Source organism: Mus pahari, chromosome 3 (assembly GCF_900095145.1).
Source record: "Mus pahari chromosome 3, PAHARI_EIJ_v1.1, whole genome shotgun sequence".
NCBI classification, from domain to species: domain Eukaryota; kingdom Metazoa; phylum Chordata; class Mammalia; order Rodentia; family Muridae; genus Mus; species Mus pahari.
The window spans coordinates 115950021-115964155 of record NC_034592.1 but is presented as its reverse complement, the minus strand read 5'-3'; the positions used below and the strand labels follow the sequence as shown (position 1 = coordinate 115964155).

The 14135-nt window shown below is 49.0% G+C and overlaps 1 protein-coding gene across 2 annotated transcripts; it reads left to right on the top strand.

The window, feature by feature from the left end:
• Positions 1 to 2009: 2009 nt before the first annotated feature.
• Positions 2010 to 13791, top strand: Lrrn4 (leucine rich repeat neuronal 4). Of its 2 annotated transcripts, none has more exons than XM_021191929.2 (5): positions 2010 to 2091; positions 2961 to 3641; positions 4727 to 4931; positions 10246 to 10383; positions 11542 to 13791. In XM_021191929.2, the coding sequence occupies exons 2-5, from the start codon at positions 2981 to 2983 to the stop codon at positions 12752 to 12754; spliced, it is 2217 nt and encodes a 738-aa protein (XP_021047588.1). In that variant the 5' UTR covers positions 2010 to 2091; positions 2961 to 2980; the 3' UTR covers positions 12755 to 13791. The 2 variants fall into 2 exon arrangements, with proteins under 2 accessions (XP_021047588.1, XP_029392695.1); XM_029536835.1 differs by having other exon boundaries at positions 2019 to 2091; positions 2930 to 3641.
• The last annotated feature ends 344 nt before the right edge of the window (positions 13792 to 14135 follow it).

The window sequence follows — 14135 nt, the reverse complement described above, 5'->3', positions numbered from 1 at the left end:
CATCCCTACTTTGCCCAAGAAGTCAGCTCATAGACAAAAGGAAATTTTCTATATATTTTAGTGTTTTAAGTGATATGGATTTATCTGAATAGCTAAGAACGGTTATCTTACAAGGAAATACACTGGATCCACTGAAAGCAACTGAACACCTTTTGGTTCAGAATACCCAGATGGCTCACCCATCATCTGCTCCAGAGCCCAGTCAACCTCAGGACTTTAGTTTCCTTATCCTGGGATTGTGGGCAGTACCTTGAGAAGATTCAATGGGAGAATGCATATGAACCTGGGATCTAGCAGTGACAAGTACTTTAATTGTAAAATGGGAGATGGTGATGAACATCAGAAAGTACTATACAAAGGCAAGGCTAACCCAATGCATAAAAAAGGAATCCTAAACAAACCCATACAGGGACTGACATCAGTTTCCCCAGCACAGGGGCCCAGGAACCTACCTGTTGAAGCAATAGAGCAACCCAGAGGACCCTGCTTAAACAGCTTATCAGTCTAGATGAGCCAGCTCTGGCTAGCAGGCAGCAAGAAACATAACAGGAAGCTGGTTAAGAGGGTGTGAGCTCCAGGAGAGTACAAGGTGATGATCTCAGGGCCAGGGGCTCTCCCTACCTCTCACCATTAGTACACAGAGGAGTGTCCCCAACAAGGTTTCTCAAGTCCTATTTTATAGACCTTCCAGGTCTGTGAACATCTTTTCCTCCTTGTCGTCTATCTAAACAGGGGTACTTATATTTCAATGGGTTCTGGTACTTCTTATCTGGTGTCTCCAACTGAAATCAGCCCACCCCTGTTGACTTCAGTGGAAATGGCTTGACCAGGACGAACAGAACATATTTAATATTGAGAGAAGTCTGAGACTTTGATTCTTGGGTATGCAACACTGCCCAAAGCATTAAGGATTTCATGGCTGGGCAACAAGAGCCAACCTCCATCCCCTTCCCTTTCCCATCTCTTCCCAGTCTTCTACACCTCTCTCCCACTCATCCAGATCAACCAGTGGTGTCAGGTTTCTACCACCAGGACCAGGACCCAGACCTCCTGGCCACTTCCCTAGTGGAGAGCACTGAGCAGACTTCCCTTAACCTGGCTCAGGCACAGGAATGCTTCTGAACAAGGTCTCAGCCGGCCTAGACTGAAACACTTATCTTTAAGACACTGCATAAAGAGGACTTCAAAGGAAAACACCAGGGACTAGTCATCTCATCAGACCAGTTTGCAAGGTTCCTGGGACTTCTCAGAGATGCCCAGATAAGCGCTGACAGGGGGAAAAACTGGAGGCTCTGGTCCCAGGGTCTATATACAAAGAACCGGGAAGAATAGCCCAGCATGCTATCAATCTTCCTGGTGGGCTTGGGAGAAGCAGGGAGGGGCCCAGGAGCTCTATGGGAGAATAGCATTGTCTGCTCCAAACATGTTGCTTTCATTTCTGGTCTCTATTTATTCTCACCACGTTTCAGAAGCAAACACCAGATCGTCACTGAACTGGGTCTCAGAGCAATCACTGGTCTTGGGGACTCTTACATATGTTTAGAGCTAGTTCCAGCTTGAAGACTCCTCTGCAGGTCTGTGGTCACAAGCTCTGCAAACCTCTCTGGGAAACCTCCCTCAGGAAAGGCAGGTTCTTAATCTCCCAGTTGACCAGCCTCCACCCATCCCAGGATGACTGGAATCACCTAGAAGAGAGAATAAGATTCCTGCGAGGTGCGCGTGCTCCCTTACTGGGTACCAGTTCTCCCTGCTGGCTTCTTTTGTCAAACTCCGGGAAAGTTTATCGAGGAAAGAGGATGGGGAGGGGTGGGGGTGGGGCTGGAGCTGGGAATGCCAGGTCTAGGGAAAGAGAGGCCTGAGGCGAGAGGGAGGAAGGGGGATAGAAAACAACAGAAGTCTTGGTGGAGAAGGAGGGGCTTCAGGGCAGGGGTAGCTCAAGCTCCTCCTGGAGGGACCTGGAGGAGGGGCAGCCGGGAACCTGACTTCTTCCCTCCGACATTCAGAGCTGACCGGGGGAAGTAACTGGTTCCTGCAGTATTCCAAAGATTGAGGGCCTAAGGGGGCTCCTCATCCCACTGGGACAGCTGCCAGGTAAGTATGACATACTACAGGATACATTAGCACCTGGCTCCAATTCCCAGCAACTCTCTCATCACTTTAACTCCCTACTCTTGCCCTTGGAGCCTTAATGGTGGCTCACTGTTCAGATCAGCAGTGTTCAGCAGGGAGCCAGGGTGGGAATCTGCAGTGATCTGGGCTACCAGACAGCGACTTCCTGCCCTGCACAGCTAACAGGGCTGGGCAATCCCTCCTGCAGAGGGCTGACACCCAGTGCTGGCTTCTGTTAGAACCTATCTGGGACCAGGATCCCAAGTCTCGCGGCTGTCTAGGGCTCCTATCTACTTCTGAAGGCAACCCTGAGCTTTCTCTTAAGAAAGAGACCCCAGAAGTGGCAGGGCCCTTGTATTATGAAAAGTTAGCCAGGTGAGTGTGATTTTAGGTACAACTAAATCTTCCTTGAGTCCGTATTTTTAATCTCAGCAGAGGTTTAATCTGGAGGTGTTCGCGATTAGGACGAAGCTGCTTAACCTGGGGTGGGAGGAGTGGGGGCTTTACAGAGGAAGAGAAAACAACCTTCTCTCAAAAACTCATAGAAGGAGCACACGGAAGCATGAAGGCGGGGGGGGGGGTCCTGGAAGAGTCAGGTCAGGCATGGAAAGGACAGGGAAGACTCTTGCTGGAAGCAAGGACAAGCAGGTGTGTGGTGGATCTTGCACCAGAGATGAGGAAAACGCTGGTCTCCACCTACTCACTGACAAGCACGAGGTGGGGGTGGGGACGAGGGTGAGGGTGGAGATGAGGGTGGGGGTTGCTTCCTCCCCGGACGGACACACACACACACCAGGAACTTTGTGTGTCTTTCGTTCAGGGCTTCCTCTGAAATCTTGGGCCCTCGGTAGTCTTTCCCTAGAGACTTGACATGCGGTGGACGCTGATGCTGCAGCTGCTGCAGCTCCTGCTACAACTGCTGATGGCGCAGAGCCAGACCCTGGAGGGGCTCTCTCAGGACCCGATCCCCCTCTTCCGACTCACCCAGCAGGGAGTCTGGGACAGCCTCGACCGCCGCCCCACCGACTCTCCCTGCGTGGGGCTCCACGCCGCGGGAGTCACCGCCCTGAACCTGGCGAACCGCAGCCTGGAGAGCTTGCCCAGCTGCCTGCCGCGCACGCTGCGCAGCCTCGACGGCAGCCACAACCTGATGCGCGCCCTTAGCGAGCCTGTGCTCGGCCGCCTGCCGGAGCTGCGCGTACTCACGCTGCACCACAACCGCATCTCCGTGCTGCACTGGGGCCGCGACACGCCGGCTGGGCTGCGTGAGCTCGACCTCAGCTACAACCTGCTGACCGAGCTGCCGCCCTGCGCGGGGCCCTCGGGGAGCAGCCTGCGCTCGCTGGCGCTGGCTGGGAACCCACTGCGAGCGCTGCCGCCACGAACCTTCGCATGCTTCCCAGAGCTGCAGCTTCTCAACCTCTCCTGCAGCGAGCTGGGCCACATCGCCCAGGAGGCATTCGCGGGGGTGGACGGTGCGCCCCTGGCGGCGCTGGAGCTCTTGGATCTGAGCGGCACGAGCCTAGAAAGAGGTGAGTGCGGTGTGAGGGCTACACATGTGCCTCTGGGGAGGTTGGAGGTTAGGGTTGCGCTCTTCCACAGGTGGCCCCAGAAACCAGCCGCTTGTGCCCAAAGTGCCCCACAATCACACAACCGCTGACAATCTCCAGATTATATATGAGGAAACGAAGACAGAGAATGATAGCGTGACTTTACCAAAGTCTCAAAGGTTTAGCACGCCTAATGTCCCCAGATCCAAGCCCAAGCATTCCATAGGCAGATCTCAACATCTTAGCCACTGCGTTCTGGCTAGATGAACGCTATGGAATGGCAAGGTGAAGTTATCATTGTGGCCCTTGACAGACGAACTTAGCCTCAAGCATGCTGAAGAATTCATTGATTCCGCCGTCCCACAGCCCACATTGTTTCTTTGGATGTTGAATCCTTTCAACAGAACGTAGGAGGGAGACGCCTTTGATTTAAGAGCACGATTTTATTGTTCTTTAGAGATACTAAATGTGTCTGTAACTACTGTTCATCACAGCCTTGAGAGGAAGAGTGGCAGGAGGCTAGAGAGAACGAGAAAATCAGAAAGGGGAATGTTATCCATATATTGGGAAATTACAAAAATTGAGTTCCTGGCCCCTCCTCCAACCCTGTGCCCTCTTGTCCTTTCTTACTTTCCTTGTTCCTCGAAAGCTCTCAGCTCTTGGGAGGCATTGGAGCTAAGTCTGGCTATTTTGTAAGTGGAGTTTAACAGAGGCTGTGACAGCAGCAGGCTTGGAGATAATGTTCTGGATACAGACTCACACCTGCTGTGAGTTGTGGCTGCTAGTTGTCCATTGCTTCTTTGTAATCTTAACCAACCTGGGCTGTAAGAAGGATTAGGTAGAGCTGAGAAAGAGCCTTTCCAGCTGCCCTACCAGTGACCCCACCCCCACCAACCCCATCACTCATTGCTTTATTGCTGGTTCTGGTCCCCTGGGTCACTTATTTCCTTATTGCTGGTTCTGGTCCCCTGGGTCATTCATTTCTTTTGGTCCCCTGGGTCATTCATTTCTTCTGGTCCCCTGGGGTTTTGTTCCTTACTGTAATGGATAATTCCCTTTGACTTCAGTTGAGTCTGGGTGGATCAGAAACCTGCCAAAGCTCAAGTCCCTCTACCTGAGAAAGATGCTCAGGCTGAAGACACTGGAGGGAGACATTTTCAAGATGACTCCCAACCTGCGGCAGCTGGATTGTCAAGAGTCTCCAGCACTTACTTCTGTTCACACAGAGATCTTTCAAGACACACCCAGTCTACAAGTCCTTCAGTTCCAGAAGTAAGTGAACCTAAGCCCAGCTTTTATTAATGGACTGATTTTGCCCATTAGACTATATTGAATTTTTATGACCTACCAATCCTTACTGTTTCTGCCACTGCTCTTCCAAATCCTCTTGGGTTTCTGTTCTCCCTCATCTTCCTCATAGTTTCTTATGAAGGTCTCAGACGGTCTCCACAGCCATAATTAGCAATGAGGAGCCAAGGACGCCAGACCTCTCCACTGGAACCCCGTCTTTTCCCCAGATGATGCCTTTTCAGTCCATCCCAGGGTATGAGCAGGGTTGGGATGGAAGACGAGGGGGTAGGAAGGTTTAGCGTGCAGTAGGATCTGGAGTTGCTCCTTTTATCCTAGTAGCAGGCACTGGCTTGGCTTCTCAGAGTAGTAGGACACTGACGAGGACCCCAGGCCACCTCCTGTCAGTGGGGCCTACATCTGGGACTTGCCATTTGATGTAGACGCATCCTTTTTTCTCCCTTGTGTTTTGGTAGGGGTGGGAATTAAAGGAACTTCCAAACCACTGTCCAGACTTGTCCCCCTCTGCGTTTACAGGTGGGTGATGGGCTAGTAAGCCCCATCTCTCCGTCTTCCCTCGTCTTGCGCAGAGTGTCGAGCAATTCTCTTTGGGAACCGGGTACCTCAGCCAGCCCCTTACTCAATGCTCTCAGCCCTTATGGTTTCTGTTGAATCTAAGCCTAAAACAGCTCTGTTTGAAATATCCAGTTATTTAACAGTCTGTTCTGAGTCACTGACCGTTGTAAAAATTAAAAGTAGTAGTGCCGAACCTTAGTTCTGCTGTGAGGGTTTGTGTTCCCTGACCCACTTGGACCTAGCGCTTTTCAGGGGTCAAAGGCCTGCCTCTCAGAGTCCAGTGAGATGGTAGCTCAGAGGCACTAAAGGGCTTCCCAGAGAAGCCTAGGAGTGAGTCTTCCTAGCTCTCCTTTGCTCAGTGTGGGTACCAAAGATGGAACTATGTTTCCTTAAGCGTGAACAGTTGTCCTTCATCCAGGAACCAGCTACCAAGCACATGTGGGGAGAGGGAACATTCTGGTGTCAACCTCTGACCTCCACAGGTACATTCCCACATATACATCAAAGGCTCTATCCCCCACCCCAGCCCTGCCACACACACACAAATGACAATACTAACTGGCGGAGGCAATGAGGATGATGCGATAGTAATGATGGTGGTAGTGATGATGATGGTGGTGATGACTGTATGGCAATAATGGTAGTGGTGAAGCTGCTAGTGGTGGTGAAGATGGTGGTTATGACAGTGACAATAATATGGTTCTGACTTCCGAGACATTATAAAGCAGGTGGTGGTAATGGTCCATAGGGCTGAGTAAGAGACACTACTATAGAAAGGATGCCATAGCTCTTTGCAGCGCATGTTACCCACGACAAATTACAACTGAATGTGAAGAAGAGTGGGGAGTTAAAATCTAGGAGAGTCAAGGAGCTCAGAGTGAGTGAGAAGCCCAGGTCAAATATTGTTAGACTACAGAGAAGGAACAGGAGAGAGCCAGGATTGGATCTGCCATTGCCAGGCATGAGGAACTGTAAATATGCCTAGTGGAATTCTCCACTATCTCTGTAGTGCCTCCTTGTGATTGCTCATTATCACCCATTAAAAGCCAGACAAAGCCAATAGAAAGCATCTTGGCTTTAGATCCCAATCCACCCCAAAGCATACATAAAACCCTGGCCACAAGGAATAAAGGCTGGAGAACTGTTTCGCCAAAGATTGTCTGGGAGCATCTGTCATGTAAGAGCTGTAACACTCTGAGGAAGAGAGTTCTCTCCTGACGCTTTCGCTGCTGGGAGCTGCTCGAATCTCACTTCCTGACCTCGGCCCCTAGCCAGCTCCATGTAGCATGCTGCCTGAGCAATGGTGGCTGCAGAAGAGACCTGGCGGCTGGCCCAGATCTGAACTCCACCTCCCTGCTCGCTCCACTCTAGGCTGCTGTGTAGCATCTCTCTGCTCCAGAGCCACAGGGGCTGCCTCTATCCAACTCCCCTCTCCCCTTCTGAGGCCACAACTCCTTGGCTACTCCAGCAGGGCTAGAGGCCCGCCAATCTCCGCAGATAGCATCCAGTACACAGAGCAGCATGTAACCTCCCAGGTGGTAAGAGGTGCTTGGAGAGAAGTCCACACTCAGTTGAGGCACTCTATAGGTGATTGTCTTAGTTAGGGTTTCTATTGCTGCAAGGAAGCACCATGACCAAAACAAGTTGGTGAGGAAAGGGTTTATTCAGCTTATACTTCCATATTGCTGTTCATCACCAAAGGAAGTCAGGACAGGAACTCGAGCAGGGAAAGAACCTAGAAGCAAGAGCTGATGCAGAGGCCTTGGAGGGCTGCTGCTGACTGGCTTGCTCAGCCTGCTTCCTTATAGAACCCAGAACCCGGGGATAGCACCGCCCACCATGGGTTGGACCATCCACCATTGATCACTGAAAAAGGCTCCTTCTCTCAAATGACTCTGGCTTGTGTCAAATTGACACACAAAACCAGCCAATACAGTCTTGTAGCCCTACATTATCTGTCCCCCGTGAGGCTGCCCAGACCACAGGAACCAAGCCACCCCAAGAATCATGTGAACGAAAAGAAGGCATATGTAAGCTTCCAAGTTTAGGTGACATCCTTTATGTAACAAAGGCAACTCAGAAACTATTCCCTGGGTGAGCCTCTTGCAGATGACTTTTAACTGTCAGTTCTTTACTTGCTCCTTTTAAAATACATTTAAAGCCAGGTACAGTGCATGTTACCCAGCCTGCCTCTGCAGATAGATCTTTGTGAGTTCAAGGTCAGTCTGGTCTATTACATAGCAACTTCAGGTCAGCCAGGACTATGTAGTAAGATCCTGTCTCAAAATAGATAGATAGATAGATTGATTGATTGATTAACGTTGAGCTGTGTATTTTAGAGCTCCAAATGGAAGCTCATATCAGTTAGTCAATACAAATGGCCATGGTTTCAATCATTCTTGAAACGCTCAAGGATGCTGCTGCCATCTGTGATGTCATCCTTTGCTCTTCACATTAAATGTCAATGCTGACTGTGAGGCTAACAGTAACCAGGCTGGGCCCCTGACATCAGACAGGGCTGCAGGATGCTCTGCTGCAGAGCCAGTGGGCAGGGTGGCTTCCTGCTGGCTCTCAGCTTTCCTCACAGTTTCCTGTGAGTGAGCTGACATTCAGTTCTTGTTCGGCTCTGTCTTCCAACAACGCAAGGAAAAGCCTTGGCTGGTGTAGTCCAAGAGGCAATCAGAGTGACTGGTGTAACTCACGAGAGGCAGTCAGGGAAGATGAGGGAGCAACAGCTAACTGGTACACGAATCAGGGCATTGTATAAGTACTGGCATCGTGCCATCAACTATGGCCCAACTCCACTGCTTTCTCATTTCTGTCTGCATCACATTTGCTAATATCCTGCTGGCCTAAGTATGTCACCACATTTCCAGGGGCCTAGAAATACATACTAGCTTTTGATGTGGAGAGATGCAATCCCACTGCAGAGGTATGTGCTTACAGAGGAAAGAGGACCTGTGGACATTTTTTTATTTTTTATTTTATTTTATTTTATTTTATTTTATTTATTTATTTATTTATTTATTTATTTATTTATTTATTTATTTATTGAGACAGGGTTTCTCTGTGTAGCCCTTGCTGTCCTGGAACTCACTCTGTAGATCAGGCTGTCCTGGAACTCAGAAATCCGCCTGCCTCTGCCTCCCGAGAGGTGGGATTAAAGGCATACACCACCTTGCCCAGCATCCCTGTGGCCATTTTTATGCAACGGACACCATACCCAACGATGGCAGACCCACTCCAGGCTCTCTCCCCTTTCTTCCGTGGAGTCCAACAGAATCTTTCTCCTGACTCGCTCTACTCTGGCTGTTGTGAATTGCCCTGGTGCTGTTTATATTTTGATGTTAATTCTGCTTCTTCAAGAGGGGCTGCCCCCAGGAGTGGATCATGTACTCAAGTGATTTCATGTGAACCTTCTCCCCATTTTTAATGGTCAAATAAAGGCTAAAGCCTGTGATTGGGTAGTAGAAGGGAAAGGTGAGGCTGGAAGTTTTAGAGAGGGGAGAGAGGAGACAGAGGAGGACCCATGAGGTGGAAAGAAGATGGAAATAAAAACAAAAACCAAGTGGCCTGGAGAAGCTGTAAGTAACAAGGGATCTCATAGGTGGGTAGATCTGCCCAATCTAGGCATGCAGCTTATTAATATTATAACAGAGTTGTGTGTTACTTGCATGGGCTTACTGGGGTGGAGACTTATTACAACATCTGGCTCTCATGGCCTGTCCAGTAGTGTTTCACTAACAGTTTTGGACTAAGGGTGTGTATAGCTCAGTGGTAATATGCTTACCTAGTATGTGTGAGGCTCTGGGTTCAATCCCCAGCACTGGAATGTAACAATGGCAACTACTGTCTACTTTTTGTTCAGATATTTGTATTTACACATACATTCATCATCACAGACCCTTGAAAAAGCACTTGGCATGGAGATATTTTCTTTATTCAGATACGAAATAATAATGACAGAGTTTGATTGGCAATATAGGAGGTCCAAGCTCAATTTGGGTTCTATTCAAAGTTCTATTACTAACTGAATTGTTTTCTCCATAATACCACTATGTCTCTTAGAAACATATTTTGTTGTTGTTGTTGTTGTTGTTGTTGTTGTTTTTCGAGACAGGGTTTCTCTGGGTAGCCCTGGGGATCCTGGAACTCACTCTGTAGACCAGGCTGGCCTCAAACTCAGAAATCCACCTACCTCTGCCCCCCAAGTGCTGGGATTAAAGGTGTGCACCACCACTGCCCAGCTATTTTTTCTTTTTTAAAAATCTAATTATCTGGGGCCTTGAGAGATGGCTCAGCGGTTAACAGCACTGGCTGCTCCTCCAGAGGTCCTGAGTTCAATTCCCAGCAACCACATGGTGCTTCATAACCATCTATAATTGGATCTAATGCCTTCTTCTGTCATGCAGGCATACATGCAAATGCAGCACTCATATACATAAAACACACAAATAACTCTTTTTTAAAGATTTAATTATTTGTTTTTATGTCTGTGCACCATGAACATCAGAGGATGTGAGTTCCTCTGGAGCTGGAGTTACAGATGTTTGTTAGCCACCATGTGGGTGCTAAGAACTGAGCCCAGTCCTCTAGGAAAGCAGCCAGTGCTCTTAACCACGGGGCCACCTCATGGGAACATTGTGAACCTAAAAGCATGATTTAACTGACGTGTGTGTGTGTGTGTGTGTGTGTGTGTGTGTGTGTGTGTGTGTCATTTCAGCTGCAACTTGAGTTCCTTTGGTCCTTGGACTGTGAATTCCTCCCAGGTCTTGTCCATCAGTCTCTTTGGCAACCCTCTCATTTGCAGCTGTGAGCTGGCTTGGCTTCTCGTGGATGTCAACAAAACTGTCTTACACAGGTAACACATTTACCAAGTAGATGGCTGTGAGGCGAGAATCAACCTTCCAGAGCTGGAGCTGCCCCAGCTTGTGTCTTGTCCATCTCTGACCATATGAGCACTCACCCCAATGTAGTCACGCTGTGGGGGATGGAGACTCTGCTTGTGTTGCAGCTAGCCAGAAAGGGCAAAGTACATGGGGAAATGGACTTAGAAGCGTTTACAAGGAACAGGCTGCCAGATGCTTACCATTTCCACTCTTCCACTGGCCAACAGTTTGTGGGCAGGCCACACCTAACTGCAAAGGAGGCTGGGAAATGTAGTCTGCATGCCCTGTGGGCAAAGCAAGAACAATTGTACCATTTTTCCATTTTACAGACAAAGGAATAGAGCCCAAACAAGTGAAGCACTTGATATGTTAACTCACGTAGCTGTTGGATGTTGCAGGCGGTACTCATCTCCATCTTCACCATCTCCATCTTCACCATCTCCATCTTCACCTGTGCCCTTAACAACTCGGCCCTCTGACCACCCAAGAGGCAGCCTAGCTCTTGGCCATTCACCCTGAGGCCAGTATGCTTATAGAGCTTTCTCCTGGCAGGAGACCAATTCTAACGGTATCTCTTGGCTTTGTAGAGCTTTTCTCTAAGATATACACCAGGGGATCCATACCTAACCAGGCATGAGAAGATGGGTGCTAATGATCTAGGGATATCACCGACTGTGAGCACTCCTAGACCATCCCCACCAGCTAATTGCTCCATTTTTGAATCAACCATCCTCAGAAGTCCAGCTGTGGTGTGCGGCACCTCACTTCCATTCCCTACTTTGTTTCCAATGGTTAACACCAAATCCCTTGAGAGCCAGGGGCTCACCATAATGTTAAAAAAGATGTTGAGAGCACAGGCTAAAGCCAGTCTAACTTCATCCCGCTTCCTACTGTAGATATGGCTGTGCTCTGCCATGTGCTAGCTATGACATCTTAGGTAGTTAGCTCCTACTTCCTATTTCCTTTTCTGCCCAGAAGGGATAACAGGACTTCCTTCAAAAGTTTCCTGGGAAATAAAACGATGTTACTAGGCAATATCAGATAGAGATATGTTGGCAGAGGAGACACCCCACATTGAGGATTCAAAAGCTTGAAATCCCGCTATCTCCTAATGATTGGTTTCCCTACAGGGCAGCTGATACCGTGTGTGAGCCTGCTTTAGGATCCGTGGGCCCCTTCTCAGGCCCTCTCTCCCTCCCCCACCTGTCTAATGTGTGCAGGCCAGCCCAAAGCACCACCCTCCTGCCTTTAACCCCAGCTCGCTTCCGTCATTCAGTTTCTACACCACGGACACAGGGGCCTTCCATTGGACAGAGGATGGTCCTGTCTGCTCAGCCTGGAGGAAGCCAACAAAATATCACCAAAGTCCCCTCCCTCACCATGGCTTCGCCCACACAAGGATCGCGGATGTATAGGGATACTTCAGAGGAAACTGCCCAGTCCACTAACTCTGAGCTAGTTTACAGTCCTTCCAGGGCTCTGCCTGGCGCTGCCAGTTCAGGGGCAGAGCAGACTGTCACACATATCCTTGAGCCCAGTATCTCATCTGCCTCTACCCCATTAGTCAGCAAGTACCTTGAACCCTTGCCTACTTCACCAAACCCCAGGAGCTTACCTCAGACCAAGCAGAGGACACAAGCCACGCCCAGGGTTCTCCACACAGACCCTCCACAGGATGAGATTCCAGTTTTGCTGTTAGATGATGACAGCGAGGAGGAGGAGGAGGAGGAGAAGACTCGGGACCAGGTGGCAGCACCTCGCCAGGATGTCTCTTGTGAATACCACCCCTGCAAGCATCTGCAGACCCCGTGCGCAGAGCTGCAGAGGCGCTTCAGATGCCGCTGCCCTGGTCTCAGTGGGGAGAATGTCATTCCAGACCCTCCCACGCTGCAGGGGGTGTCAGAGGTGACTGACACATCAGTGCTCATCCACTGGTGTGCCCCCAACTCAGTGGTGCTCTGGTATCAGATCCACTACGTGGCAGAAGGAGGATCTGGGAACCAATCAGTAGTGGATATCTATGCTACTGCCCGACAGCACCCCCTGTACAAGCTGGCACCAGGTACCACCTACCATGTGTGTGTACTGGCAGCCAACAGGGCTGGCCTGAGCCAGTCACAGACCTCAGGCTGGAGGAGGTCATGTGCCACTTTCACAACGAAGCCCAGCTCTGTGGTCATCTTCTGGGGACTGTGTACTGCCAGTGGCCTGTTACTGGTTAGCACCCTGGTGCTGTCTGTATGTCTCTGGAGGCAGCACTGGAAGCCACACAGGCAGTTCTATGACACACATCTGGTAGCCTTCAAAAACCCAGCCAGAGCTGAGGAAGTTACTCAGTGGTAGTGACTCCCTAGCCTGTACAAGGCCTTGGATTTATCCCCAATATCCAAATGAGACACATTTGAGGCCTTGAGTTTCCTTCCAGCAACCAGATTAAACAAACCAGCCTTGACCATCTGCAGAGGCTCCAGAACTTCAATTATCCCAGTGTCTCCCATTTGAAATACATCTGCATGCAGAAACGTTCTGATGCCTAAGGACAACATGAGCTCCAAATTCCCTGAAGCCACGACGACTCAGGCTCACACAGAACTACACTACATCCTCCTCTGTTGAAAGAATGAGTGTCACACTTCCTCCTATAGTTGTTCTCACTATGCCAGTCTTACTGGCTCCTGTCACTCTGTGACATCCTTCAGGTTGGTCAGCCTCCATATATCCCTCAGTACCAAGTGAGATACTACACGGAAGGAGATGGGATAACAAAGAAAGCAGTTGTAACAAGGAACAACTCCTTTGGAAATGCCATCTCTTAAGTTTCTTGCATGGATGTTCCCTCGTGGCCCAATTTTAGCAGAATGAGTTCTGTTGGCCTTGAGCTGATGGCCAAGGTAAGAAGAGCTACTGTTGGTTTGCTAAGGCCTTCTGGATTCTTACTTGTATTTCAGGGTGTGTCAAAACATGTATTTCCAGATTTACAGTTAAAATTGGCCTTCTAGTAACATTTGTGAGACGCAGGGAAAGGCTATTTGCTTCCAAGGTTTTCTGTATTTCACCCATGTTGGCTTCAACTTAGATCCTTCTGCCTCTGTCTTTCCAAATGGTGGGATTATAAATATTTGGAGAGGAGGCAAAATTGAACCCACAAAAGTGCTTATTTCTATTGTAAGGAAAAGTTGTTTGAATCCATCTCTCATCTTCAAAACAGGCTGCAGCACAAACACCATGCTGCAGACAGCAAGCATATCAAAGCTGAACCTGACTATGAATCACACTGTACATTTCTAAGTGGGTATCCAAGCATGTTTTCAACATTCTAATTTCAACTTTCTTATTCTCATCAAATATGTGCCCAGGAGAATTTGAAAGGCCTCTCTAAATCCCGCTTAAAAAGTTACAAAGGCAGTGGAGTGGGAGTGGGTGGGGGAGCACCCTCATAGAGGCATTGGGGATGGGGGGAGAGAGCAGATGTGGGGTGGGGATTTGTGGAAGGGGAACCAGGAAGGGAGATATCATTTGAGATGTAAACGAATGGAATGATTAATAAAGAAAAATTTAAAAATAAAGTTACAAAGGCCAAAATGTGAATTAGTATTAAGTCCTAAGACATAATTAAATAGCTTCAGTGTTTTTAGCCTATTCTCAAGAATGAGTCTATTCTATGGAGACAGTTAATAAATTTTCCAATTTGCTACATAAATGTATACTCTTAATATTCTCATTT